This window comes from Ammospiza nelsoni, chromosome 6 (genome assembly GCF_027579445.1).
Source record: "Ammospiza nelsoni isolate bAmmNel1 chromosome 6, bAmmNel1.pri, whole genome shotgun sequence".
Classification (NCBI taxonomy): Eukaryota; Metazoa; Chordata; class Aves; order Passeriformes; family Passerellidae; genus Ammospiza; species Ammospiza nelsoni.
In genome coordinates this window covers 18,639,846-18,653,708 of record NC_080638.1, presented here as the reverse complement: position 1 = coordinate 18,653,708, position 13,863 = coordinate 18,639,846, and the positions used below count along the sequence as shown (strand labels likewise).

Below are 13,863 nucleotides of genomic sequence, written 5' to 3'. Positions count from 1 at the left end.
AGTATCAGTGCATATCTTGTAAGAGAAAAGAGTAACAGGTCTTTTTGAAGAGGAGGCAAAAATGGAATAAGCTAGCTACCCCCTGGGTCTGGGGTGAAATAGCTGAACAGTTGAAATCTACCCAGCTTTTGCTTCCTGTTTGTATAATTAGCTTTCATCAGAGTGCTGGTCATGAGTAAGTTAACACCCACAGACCTGTCACCATCAAGCACTGTGTATCACTGAATTCCTAGCAGTGCTGAACTGTGTACATACATGTTTAACTGCATTCCCCAGTTCTCTGAAGGAGCTATTTTCAGAGATCCCAAGTGTGGAAGTGGAATCTCTCAGATGACTTTTGACTCTGCAGAGAGGAATAAGTGTCTTTGAAAGACTGAGATTGGCACTTGTACAAATATACTTTCTTCCATCCTGGTATGTGAGGAAGGCTAAGGATGATGCAGTGCAAAAGTTGCCTTTGCTGTTTTTATGTGATGCTGTAGAGGAAGAGAGATCTGGGGTGATAACCAACATGCTGGGGAATCCTCCTCTGCAGGGTGCTGCAAACTACCACCTTCTAATTTCCTGCAGAGGATCTTACTGGCATTCAGGTGGAATTGTCTGTGTTCAGCAATTGTCTGTGTTCAGACAGTTCTCTCAGGAAGTTAAAGGACATCAAGAACTAAAGGTGTACTAGGGCAAGTTCCTAATTATTCATCTGATCTCTGCAGGGGAGACATTAAGGGATGGTTTTGTAGTTCGTTCATGGTTTGTCTGTCAGTATAGCAGTGCTGGGACAATCAGTTATTTAAAGGACTGGAAAAAATGCTACCTGGTTGTCCTTGTTTGCTTCTTTAGGTCTTTTTCCTGCCTTTGTGGATTCCTTGAAATTTGGCATGCCCGACTGTGCAATGCTTTCACTGCATCTTGTTGCAGAGTTTATTTCACATACCCAGAGTCTCCACAGTGCTACATTAACTCCCTTCGACTTAGCCTAGGTCAAATCAGAGCAGTTACAGTGTGGTTTCGAGCAGCAGAGCGATTTTGCTAACAGCTGAGGAATTGCACTGACTCCATCTCTAATGAATACCCTTAGTGGTCATAATAGGAATTTTGGGTGAGAGCAGGGCTTGCACTAATTACAGGGACTTAGTCACAACTTGTTAACTCAGCACTGAAAGCTGCTCTTGGAAGTAGCCACACTTGGGCAGCCTGGGAATTGAGGGAAAGCGCAGTCTTGCGCTTAAGGCTCCGAGCACTGCGTCTCCAGTAATCTGGTTTAATTTCTTGTTCTGCCTTGGACTTCTTATGTCACTTCTTATATTTCTTTCCCTTTCTGCACCTCAGTTCTGGAGCTTTAAAATCACACTGCTGTTTATCTTTTCCCCCACATGCATGGCAAGTTCTTTGGGATGGGGAGTTTCTAGCATTAATTAAGAATGCAGTTTGTAGAGCAGCCATACCTGTGGCTGTGGGAGGTCAGGAGAGCCCTATGACATCTTAGAGTTTCTGTACTTTGAGAATATGTCACTGGCTTTGGATTGTGAGGCAGGAGCAGCCTTGAATGCTCATGTAACTCCCACAGCTAATTTTCTTTGGTAGATTTGGGACTTTTCTTTCAACCTTGAAATTTTGCTGGTTTTTGGTTCTGCAGGGCAGGGAGTGCTGAGGCTGAATAAATTGAATTTTTCTTAAATTATGTAAGTGCTAAATAAGATACATTGTTACAATTTTCCGTATCCTCTGCATATGAGGAGGAGTGGAAAATGGATAAATGGGAAGAAAATGTGTGACAATACCTAATGTATTCTAAGACCAAGCTTCTAATCACTGTTTCTTTTTGTTTCTTCCAGGTGGAGCGGGAAATAGCCATCCTGAAGTTGATAGAACATCCCCATGTTTTAAAGCTGCATGATGTTTACGAAAATAAAAAATATTTGTAGGTATTACTGGCTTTTGCCAGAGGAAGGGGAAGGGAAGGAGGGAAGAAGGGAGGGGTTTTGGAACTTGGTACATTTCTGAAAGAATGGAACTAGGTGTGTTTTCACCCTCTGCTGGTGTCTGTGCAATATTTGGTATTTGGATGAGGAATGAATACTCATTATTTCCCTGGCTTTTCTCATGTTAATTTCTGTACTTTCACAGAATCATACAATCATTTAGGAAATTTTATCATTGTTTGACCATGCTGCCATATTCACCGCTAAATCATGCCCCCCAAGTGCCACATCCATGTGTTTTTTGAACACTTCCAGGAATGAAGATTCCACTACTTCCCTTGTACCTGTAAGATCTGGAATCATTTTGAATCAAAGCTGTAACAGACTTAGAGTGGATAATTTGGATAACCTCCTTTGTCTAACAGTTTTTATTGAAACCCTCAACTCTCACTAAAGATGTTTTAAATTTGTCCCATCAGCAGCAGATTTTGGTTTTAAAGGCCACTGTAGGCCCCTGATGGTGCTGCAGTGGCAGTTGCGTAGCAAAGCTTTTTTTTGTAAGATTTTTTTTCTCCAGATCATTAGCAGTGCCAGACAGGGATGTTGTCCATAGACAATTACTTTAGCTTGATTTAGGGCACTAAATACGTTGTATCTGTTGTCAAACAAACAGGCCACATTAATCATGGTGCAACAGGACAAAAATCAATGTTCTCCAAATAGAAAAGGGTGACCCAGTAGGGAACTCTGCTATTTCCAGCTTTTTAACAGGTTATTACAGGTAGAAGAGAGTGGTTAAAAAAGATTAAACAGTTTTTTAAAGCCACCATCTACTGGTGACCTTTTTTTTAGTGTCTGAACACAAGAAGGGAATGATTGTTTATCCAAAGAAAGTGTGTTGAATGGAGGTAACAGTCCCTCATGGACTATTCATCCAGTCTTGATACTGGAGCAATGAATTCCTCTTCTGAGAAGCGAGGCCTGTCTGCCTAAGGGTTAGCTTAGTAGAGCAGGCAGTAATTTCCCTTGGCTTCCCCCTCCTCCTTTGGGGCAGAGCCTGCCATCCGAGGTGGAATGCAGTTGCCAGAAAGAGCTCGTGCAGGCACTGGGTGGAGGCTGGCTCAGATGTTTTCAGAGCTGCATGCTGAATGCTCGGTCCTCAGTGGCACAAATGGTCATGGCTCCATGAAGCTCTGTTTGCCACAGATGAGACAGAGGCCCACATCTGTTCTGTGTGCAGACAGGCAGCAGAGGGAAATCAGGCTTACAGGAAGTACATTCTCCCTTAATTTCCTAAAAGAGAGGCAGAGGATATTTTCTCTGTATTAAGGTGAAAGAGGGGAGGAGACCCCTTTTTTGCTTAAAAGAGAGAAAATGTTCTTTGTTATGTTGGTTTCTGTGTTGTGTAACCCTAGGTACACACACACAAGTACGCACTCCTGCATGAAAAGAGCAAACAGCTGATGGTGGCAGTGGTGATAATGTAAGAATACATGCAGAAGAAAGGCCACAAGGGGATGGGCTGTAGAGGTGCTGAAGCTTTCTTCTTGCTCTGAATGCCTGTAAAGCCAAAACCTGAGCTTTCCTTCTTTACCCCATAAGAACTGGGGGCTGTTTTGCTCCTTGTGAAAAATATTTTGCACTCAAAGCAGTTGGAATGGTGTTACTCTATTATTAAAAAGAATACTGCATTTATTGGCAGGACAACATCTTCATGATGAAAATCACCTTGAAAAGGAAAGCATCCCATATCTTTAAGCTATGTCTGGATATCCTGGCTTCTAAAAAATGTTGGGCTCCAAAGCGTGCTTTGCCAATGACCATTTAGCCTTGAACAATCACTAAGTCTGCTTTGTGCTGTAGCTCCTCTGCCTGTAAGATTAAGCTGTCTGCATCCCCCTGCAAAAGCACCAAATCCCTCTGCTGAAAGACACTGACTCTGAAAGAACAAATGACTGTTAATTAAGTTTCATTTTTTATTAGTCGCTATTTTAAAGAAAGGGCACAATGCAGAGCTTCTGCCAAGCCTCCGTGTTCAAAATTAGAAACAGCTGTGGCCTTTGATAAATCTGAGAGGTGGAAGAGAGTGCCTGCAGAGGGGTGAGGTGTTACCAGTGCGTGGGGGCTGAGAATGTGTCTGCATGGACCTTCCCAAATAATAAGACACAGTGACCTCTGGTTCTCACCAGCATCAGGAAAGGGATTGCTCTGGGGTTGTGGCAGCACCTTTCCATCATGCATGCCATCCCAGCACTAGCAGCAGTGGCATGGTTTCAGAGAAGCTCATGAATTATGGGTGATATTTCAGAAGCCAGAGACTAATCACAATGCAGCACTGGGGAGCATTTCGTCGATAACTGTTAATTTCACAAATCATGTTTGACTTTTAGTTTGTGATTTAATTTGTGACAAGGGGCTTTGGTTGAGTAGATTCCTAATGCAACCATGAATCAAATCCTTTTTCCACAGTTTATTTAAGACTGAGAATGATTTTTTAAAAATAATAACAAAAATCTGTTAGCATACGTGTGTTAGCCAAGTAGTCTTTTTCTGTTTATTTTGGTATGGTTCTTTTTGCCAAGATAGTTGGAGAGGTGGGAATAGCTATGAAATCTATTATTCCATCTCTTTATCCATCATTTTGAGTTGTCTTATTTAGTAAGACTGTGGACTACACATCTAGGTGTGGGGGGGGAAACAGAGGGCACTGTGGCTCTCTGTAAGTGACATACAGCCTCAGATATATATTGTGTTGGCTAAATGAGCAATATTACTGACAGTTGAATTATTTCATATTTGTTGTATGATCACACTGATGGCCTTCAAGCAAGATTGGGAGTCCACGGTAATAGATAATTTAGAAATAGCTACAGACAATCAATGCCTCCATCTCTCCTATCATATAATGTCAATAGACCAAAACAGCCAGGATGGGGGTTCATCCTCCCTTTTTTAAAGATCAAAATTAATCATAGTAGCCTGGTATGTGGAATGATCAGTGGGCTACCAAAACTTGTGTGTGCACCAGTCAGTTTGACTAAGGAAATGTAGACAGTCAGGAATTTTAGGGAAATACAAATCATAGAATCATAGCAGAATGGATTGGGTTGGAAGGGACCTTAAACATCATCCAGTTCCCCCCCTTCCCTTTAATTAGACCAAGTTGCTCAGAGCCTCACCCAAGCTGATGCTGAACACTTCCAGGATGGGGCATGTACTAAGAGAAGGAGCAAGGCAGTAACAGATAATAACAAAATGTTGGTGTATTCTGTAATATACACTGGAGGGACACACTCCTTGGGTGATTTCTGCATTGCAGGTGAGCTGTGTGAACCTGGGGGGGATGATCCTCTTTTCTCTGTGCCCTGTATAGAAAAGGTCTTTCCTGAGCTGACCCAACACAGAGTTTTATTTACTGTGTTTTATGCACTACATTCAACTTTTCTTTGGATCATGGAAAAGCAGTTGTCCCCTATTGGAGGAGCTGCTAGCATGGCAAGCTAAGGGCCATCAGACAGTCCACAGGAGATGAAGCTTCCCTCCCCAGAGGGGACTGAGCTGACTGATACAGTTCTGTTGCAGAAGTCCCAATAGGGGTGGCATTATCTGTTTTGATCTCATTTGATTAACTGTTTAGTTTCAGCTGTCAGCACCTTGGTGGGTAGTGGAAATAAAATAGAAAAGAAAATACATACTATAACCACTCCATGCACTTTTCTTTCAGATGGTAATACTGGTATTTCTTGATTCACTTTCCATTGATGTCTGTGTATATATATCTGTAAATTTCTATGTCAAGATGCATACAGATATTTGTGTATATATGTGTGGATTTATGTTGAATGACTTTCAAATCTTCACATTTAAGATTTCAAATTTTATGGCAGCATTTATTTTACATCTCTGTCATCCAGTTTGATCAGCATTTTAAGCAAGAATCTGTTTTGAAAGGAGTGGACACCTGACAATTGTTCTCTGAAGTGTGCCATGCATTCCTCAGCACTTTTTTCAAATATAAGTGCCTTTCTCATCTTTCATCAGTACAATGCTATCACTGGGCAAGTGCCCAAATCTCATTTCAATGTACACAACACACCACCTCCTGATTTCAGAGATGAAGGTGCATCACAATGAGCCAGATAAGAAAATTAAAATGTCCTCCTAGCTGTGCACAACTCACGTTTCTGGCTCATACAAAATCAGGTGGCAGCAGCAGTCAAGGACTTACAGCTCTGGTGGTGTCTGCAGAGGCCTTTGTGCTGCCTGTCCTCTCCTGCAGGGTTTTCCTGTAATTCTGTTTATTTTTGTTGAAAACTTACTGTGAGATGCCAGAAGATGCAAAAAGATTTTAAAAAAGTCATGTGTGTTCTTGTTAGTGGTAGGCCAAGACTTTGCCATTCAATCCATCTGCAGGGAAACCTGTCTAAAGTAGAGGGAGAGTTCAGAAAGTCAGAGTGGCTCTAAAGGCTCAGCACTGAAAATTAATTTTATGGTAGATGTGCACCTTGGGAGTGAAGCTGTGGGATGTCAAGTGCTGTGATACAGGGAAAGAAAATAAAACAGGATTGGAAGGCAGAATAGCATTCTACCTGAGCCTTGATTAGACTAAGGAAAATATTTGTAACCAGCTACTTTGACTCCCTTTTCTTCTGCTGTTGACTTGTTTTAGGACTGTCTGGAATGACTAGCATGTGTAGCCAGAACAAATCCAGCCAGTGGTAGGAGTGGAGGGTGTGACCACTCACTCGCAAGAGGAACACCAAGCCTGGCACAAAGCAGGGCCTGCAGAGCTGCTGGTGGCGATTAATGCTGCACCCTGTGCAACAAAGTCTTAATAAGCACTGCCCAAAAGCCTGACTGTATCCTCTGCTCACTGACATGTGTGCTTGGATACCATCCAGGCCGTGATGCTGGGCATGGGGAAAAGCAAGCCCATAGTGGAGCAATTCTCTGACATGAGTAATTCTGTGAGATGTTGCTTCAGAGCCACAGTACATTGTCATGCCTGACTTCTCTTTTAGACTTTGATAGGCAGTGTTGTGTGTGTATGGGTCCTGGTTTTTACACCAAAAGCCGCTTAGCTCTGAAGAAGAAAGCCCTGAAGTGTAAAGTCACTAACAGAATTGCAGCAGTGACCTGATGAGTGTTGTCTCAGCTCTGCCCATCCTGTGCTGAAACACCTCTAGCTAAATCCATTCCATATCATGTGCCCATACAGGATGGATGCTGCAGTGCCTTGGCATCCATGACTATACACTGTGAGGGTACTGCTCAAAACACCTTTCATCCCAAATTAATCAAAGGTACAGAGCACAGCAGCATAATCTCTTACTACCTCTTTTCCCCAAAAGCCCCAACCTGTTCATGCCCAAATGTAACCAGCAATCAAATACAATGTCCATTCAAACATGCAAACTGGAGTTAAAATTGTCTTTTAGAAAACAGAAATCTAACACATGCACATTTTCTTGCAGGCAAGAGGGGAAGAAAAAATACAGAGCTCCTGGCCCAGTGCCAAATAAGGGTTTAAAAATTCATGCCCACCATAAGAATTTATATAACTTCTGAATAATTTATAGGCTGTGCCAATAACAAGAGGCTTCATATCTGATAGAGATTATTTAATCAATAGTAAATAGTGCAGAGAAAAAGCTGTCAAAGAAATACAGAGCATGTCAGCCTGGGCAACTTTTAACCTCTTCCCTGCCATATATATGTTCAACCATAAAAATGTATGGAAGGACATTTTGCAAGTAGGGTGGTAGCCTGGAAGGAGAATGATCAGTTCTTTTTTCTTCTAGAGGCTTTCTTTGTTGGTCTCTTGTTCCCTAAGACAGGTCCCTTTGAAATGTAGTGAGCTTTCTAGCTCTTAAAGTAATTAGTCACAAGGAGTAGCCAGTTTCTTGTGAATCATCTGCCAGGTTAACTGTGAGATGGCCCATGGTTCATCAAGGTTGTGGCAGTGCTAACCCTTCCATTTGTGGTGCAGCCACTCCAGTCTGTGTTTAATTCTGGGGCAAAACTTAAGAGAGTTTTACAGCTGTTGGCACAGCAAACATCAGGACAGACGAGAACTAAAGACTTATCTGTCTTTATGATGGAGATTCCTGCCTGATGTTTTATGTCTTTGAGTGTATCTCTTTCTATATAACTGCAGCTGGGTTTTGCATCTTGCTGGAGTGTATGGCTGAAGCCATAAATCTTAAAAACTAACAAGGGCTGTGTGGATATCTAGTGAAATTCTAGCATAGTTAAAGCTCTAGGACATTGCTCAGTGATGTGTGATGGTACCCAGTGGTACATTCAGGCTTACATAGAAGAGCAACTTGAAAACCTACTTGTTTAGGTTAAGAAAAGTTGTGCTTTATATGTGTAAATGTCATATCACTTAATAAAAAATGAATTATTAACTGTTTTCCTAACAGACAGCTAATTGCAAGCACTGATGGACAAACCTTCTATTACCTGACTAAAACAAGATGTGTGAATGCTCCATCCTAGAGCATTTAGAGAGTGTTTCTTGGTAATCCTAATTTTTTTGCATTTATAATACTTATCTGAAATACTTTGTGTTTCAGCATGAGCTTTCATCTCGAGATCTCTCCATTTAACACTTTTATAATAATAAATACATAATTGGTGTAGCTGTTAGTATCTTGTAAATTGTCCTGAGAAAACAAGAGCTGCATACCCCCCTAATGGGCTGCTGCAGGCAATCCCATCTGGCAAGAATTTTAGCATTTCACACCATTTTTGCTACTGGCTAAAAGACAGTTTTTCATTCTTTACAGATCATAACTGATGTGTTTGTTTGCATTTGGGTTTTTTGTTGTTATTTTGCCAGAAGTATCTGGTAGTGCTTGGTCCTGGTGTTCTCCATGCCAGTGAGTCTTTCTTTAACAGCATTTTTCCTGGCATTGCTCAGAGCCAGCCTGTTTCTTTAGTTACAATCCTGATTTGGAGGTAGCATGTAGCTGCCTTGCTAGTGAGGGCTCTCTGAGTTATTCTTCAAAGCTCCCTAGGGCATGGGCAAAGGTACCTCTTAAGAAGTTGTGGCACAGTCCACCAGATGGAAAGGAGAAATAACCACAAAAAGTGTCCTTTTTTATGTTTTAAGTGATAGGACTGTAGTGCAACAGCAACCTATCTAATCATGAAGAAGTCCTTGCTGTACTGGCACTGGATAAGAATGGGACAGTACCAGTTTACAATCTCGCACACAAAGCAACTGTTGGGAATGGGAAGTCCAAGCTGCTGTCAAGCATCACAGCAAAAACCAGCCTTCAGAAAGGAGCTGATGAGAACTGATGATGTACTATTTTGGCTCCTGAAAGAATAAATAAAATTAACCAAAAAGAAAAAAGCCTAGGATTATTCTAAGCTTGCATCTCTGATTATTTGTAATGGGTCATTTGAGGTTAGGAACTCAGAATCTTTTATTGAGAAGGTGGAGATGATGGGATGCAGATGGAAAGATGGTAAAAGGGATGAGATGCTGCTGGATGCAATCTCTCTGCTCATCTCCAATCAGCACAATTATTCTTGTATTTAGTATTCAGCTTCTTTGCTTTTAAAGAGGAAAGTCTTTTCTCCTTCAAGCATTGAAACTCAACTAGAGATTTTTAGTTTCATGTCTTGGCTTGTAGCAGGGACATGAGAAAATAATGCAAGATGCAAACCTTGGTGTGTACAAAAGTGAGCTGCAGCCTGTGAGAATATCTGCAATCTCCTAGAGAATATATCCAGTGAGGAAAAAGTAATTGAGACTTTATTTTTAACATACACTTGCCTTCATATTGAGTTGCAGAACCCTGCTGTTTTCTGGCTTTTTCAGTGTCCTCACAGGCAAAGGGGAAATTGGGGGATAGCATGGAGTAGAAGGCACAAGGGACCACAGGTGCTAATCCCAGCTCTGATACTGGCTGACTGTACCCTGGACAAGTCACTTGGCTTCACAGTTCCCTATCAGTAAAGAAAAGGAGGTTAACACTTGTCAAAACTTGTTTCTCTCATGTGAAATGCAAGGTTCGGAAGAGTTAGGGTGTGTCCAGAGCATCCAACATGTGAGAGCTAGGTGCTCTGGCAGAGTCTTTTGTCCTAACATAGCTCCTGTCTGTATCATCACAGCATGTAGTGTGCACACTGCCTGCCAGACACTGGGTCTCTCCTTTCCCTGAACCTTCTTGCAATGGTTGTTGCAGGAGGTGCCACATATATTCACAGGTTTTCTTACGTTTTTACCATGGGAAGAAAGACTGATGCTGTTAATCTTACATAGACAAAATAAAAAACCCCAAAACTTAATTCACCAATAAGTTGCTTTTCATCTCGAAATGTAATAGGAGAGAAGTTCTGGTTACTCTTCTGGGATTTTCAGAACTTGCTTGCTTGCTTAGAATAAATTGGAAAAGTAGTACTATAATGAAGTGAAAACCTGTCATACCTGGGAAAGATAAAAGGAAAGACAGACTCATGAAAATGCTTCTTAGTGTTTTTCTTCCCTACAGGCTACATATTATTTACCTTCTCCCAGATCCTCCAAGAGCTGGCATTAGCATACTTCCAATGCTGTAGCACTTTGCCAAAGTAAAGAAATTTAGATGCTGATGTGAACACAGAAGATTTGGATTCTTTTCTCTGCCATGGATTCAGGAAAGATGTAGTGTCTGTGTGCCTTATTTTCCAACCCGGGGAATAACGTTCTTCCTTTGCTTTGCTTTTTCTGTTTGGCTTTTCAGAGTGTTTATTCTCTTCTGTAAAGTCATAGGCACACTCTCACACACAGAGATGGGTAGATACAGACATGCAGCACTTAGTGGGATTTGTGTAGCTATCCAGTGGTGCTTAGAACCAGTGCAACACTTGGAAATGTTTAAACCCCTCTTGTCGGCCTGTTTGGAAAGAACAAGTGTACTACTACTGTGCCATGTCCTGTGCCAGCAGAATGTTGGCTTGCACAGAGATAGGGGCAGGTGCTGAATTATGCCCTTGTTTAACAGAAAATCTCCTAGCTGGGGGCTCTTCTAGAAAAATGCACAAGGTACTGGAGGGAATAGGGCTGGCAGATAACAACCTGAGCTCACAAATCCTAGCTGCAGCTTAGCCACATAGTGCTTGTGGAATGATCCCTGCAGCATTTCTTTCTTGCACTCAAGCACTGAGGAATGTGTTTGTCGTCCTTCTCACTCATGTCACGTTGGGGGCTTTGTCAGATCAGAATACATCATCTCTCATGCTGCTCGGTGTCCCTTGACTTGTCATAGGCACAAATCTTTTTCAAATGCTCTCCCCTGTTCATTTCCATTATTATATCTAGTGCTTCTAGGTGGCAAGCAAAAAATGAATAACCTTGTAAATGTTCCCTGTCTTTCAATTTGTTTTATTTTTCATACAACGTGTCAGTGCATTTTTGTTGAATGTTTTTAATAAGATGAAGTTGATGAAAATAAATTGCTTCACAGTTCCTGCTGTGGGTGACAGAAATGCTGGGTCTGTATTTTTCAAAAACTGTTTGTTTGAAGCCAGTGTGGAGGGTTTTCTGTGTCTGTAACTGCAGTCATCTTTGTAAGATATCTCCCAGAAAAAAAGCAGCTAGCAATTTGAATTTTGGGGGCAAGATGCATTGCTGTATCCAGCTTCTTCTGGGCACAGTGAGACAACAAGCTGTTAAGTAGAATTTTAGGATTGATTCTGTGCCAGAATTGGGTCTGCCATATTGGATAGTTAGCCATATCTGTCTCTAATATGAGAGGGAGAATGAATTCCACAGCAAACCTTCTTACCAGACTGTCTGTTAGCCAAGGCTTAGGAACCAAGGATTGACAGTGTGGACACCCCAGTGCCCGTGGCTGCTGCATATCAGCTTTCTTCTGTGTTTGAATGACTTGCTCAAAAAATGTCATGTCTATAAACTGTGCTGTCCAAATTACCAGGGTGTACCCAGCAGACAGTTGGGCAACTACCCATCTGTTGAGAAAGAAGATAACCCACACATTCCAAATGGGATTTTCAAGTTAAGATTTTTCTCTTTTTTAACTGATTTTAATTTTAAAAAGTCAATATTGCTATGTTTCTTGTAGCTGTTTTGACTTTGATTGAAAAATGCAAAAGTGCAATTTTAATTCCCTCAAGTTCATGATTTTATGGTTTTGTCCATTTTTTGGTACTTATTTAGCTGGCAAGACAATACCAATGTCTGTCTTTCTGTAAGTCAGGGAAGTGCTTTCTCCTTCTGCTAGCTGAGAGCTGACACATGGAAGTTACACAGGAGATGATGATGGACCAGGAGCTCAGGTCCATCTTTTGCAACTTCAAGGCTGATGCCATTATCATTGAGCAAGCTTTACTTTCCTCACAACTGCTTTTAGTCCTTCTATTGTCCTAGGTTTTTGGAAACATTGAAAACAGGGCTAATTAAGACCCCCAATTTATATTAATTTTCCCCACTTTTCATTTCAAATTCAGAAATTTCCTTGGAGATTATGCTGCTTGAGGTACAGAAAATTTTGACAGTATCCTGGATTAATTATTCTTCATTGTCTATTCAAATTTGAGGAGTTTCATTTTGGTAGTAAAAGTATTATGCTGTAAAGCAGAGGGTTGAGAGATCATGGTGCACATACAGTTCAGTGTGGTCTGCAGCACTCTTGGGAGGCAGGGACTGAGAAGTACACTCCAACTTGTTTATTTTTAAAGGATTCCATTGATGGTGCTCCTGCCACTTCCCTGGGAAAACTGTCACTCCCACTATTAGGCAACATCTCCAGAGATTTATACAGTTTTCCTTTGCTTGGCTGCCTTTCACTAGCCCTATTTAAAACAGCAAGGTAGTCCATCCTTGGCAAGTCCCTTCCTTCCAGAAGGTTTCACTCTTCACTCTATGACTGCCAGGAGTGCTGTATAAGGTCAGGAGTTTCCCTTCCTGCTCCTAGGCCCCCTTTGTGCCACATGTATTCACTCAGTGCCACATTTTTCACCTGTGAGTTGCAAGGCCAGGCAGCTGCTCCAGCCAATCACTGCTGTTCAGCAGCAAAAGCTAAGCTTTTATAGAGACTGCACACACATGTAGTTCTTTTTTTGTTTGTTTGTTTTTTTAATATTGTACATTGTTCACCTTTTCTTAAGTCATTGTGGTTTGTTGACATCTGTCTGGTTCTGACTGCAGCTTTGCCACTGCAGCTGTTTTATGAAAATTTTCAGCTTGGTTAAAGGACCTGAGGCTTCTTGGTCAAGAGTCTTACTCCACTGTAGCCTTGAGACCTGCTTTGGAAGCTTATACTTGATTATTCTCTGCTTCCCATCCTGGTCTTTGGAGTAATTTTTAGCTTCCTGATTAGGTCTTGCTATGCCATTGGACACTGAATCCAACAATGGCAGGTCTGAAGTTTGCAGAACCACTGTTAAACATATTAACTCCTGTTTTTAAAATGCCAGTTCTCTTCCACTGTTATTTCTGGAAGTGCTCCCCTTGACTACGTATAAACAGAAGTGTTTGTCTATAACTGTGTGAGTGTGAGGGGGTTGGTGTGATCATGTACTTAAAAAATCCTGACTTTGTGTTTTTCTAGGTATTTGGTGCTAGAACATGTGTCAGGTGGGGAGCTCTTCGACTATCTCGTAAAAAAGGGAAGATTGACACCAAAAGAAGCCAGGAAGTTCTTCCGACAAATCATCTCTGCTTTAGACTTTTGCCACAGTCACTCAATATGGTGAGTACAGCCATTTCCAATGGGAGTTCCCTGCTACAATAAAGGGATCTTACCTTGATACTTTTAATTTTAAGTAACTGATGTTGTAAAGCTCTAAATCATTGGGTAAAGTGCTGATGTATTTTTGAATTCTTGTCCATGTGTGAGACAGTGTACCAGTCACAGACAGACTTCTCATGGAAAAGACTGTCTGTCATTTTTCACTGGAGAAGAATTAATTTGCAGGGAAGGCTTTA

General features: G+C 41.4%; 2 protein-coding genes across 7 annotated transcripts in view; both read left to right on the top strand.

Moving 5' to 3' along the window:
• TNNI2 (troponin I2, fast skeletal type) overlaps nt 1-13,863 on the top strand; it is a 422,570-nt gene that overhangs the window by 53,227 nt on the left and 355,480 nt on the right. The window lies entirely within an intron of this gene.
• BRSK2 (BR serine/threonine kinase 2) overlaps nt 1-13,863 on the top strand; it is a 304,253-nt gene that overhangs the window by 198,224 nt on the left and 92,166 nt on the right. For all 6 annotated transcript variants that reach the window (XM_059474202.1, XM_059474201.1, XM_059474200.1 and 3 more), the window contains exons 3-4: nt 1,833-1,918; nt 13,487-13,627. In XM_059474202.1, the coding sequence (XP_059330185.1) occupies nt 1,833-1,918; nt 13,487-13,627 (227 nt within the window). The remainder of the gene's footprint in view (nt 1-1,832; nt 1,919-13,486; nt 13,628-13,863) is intronic.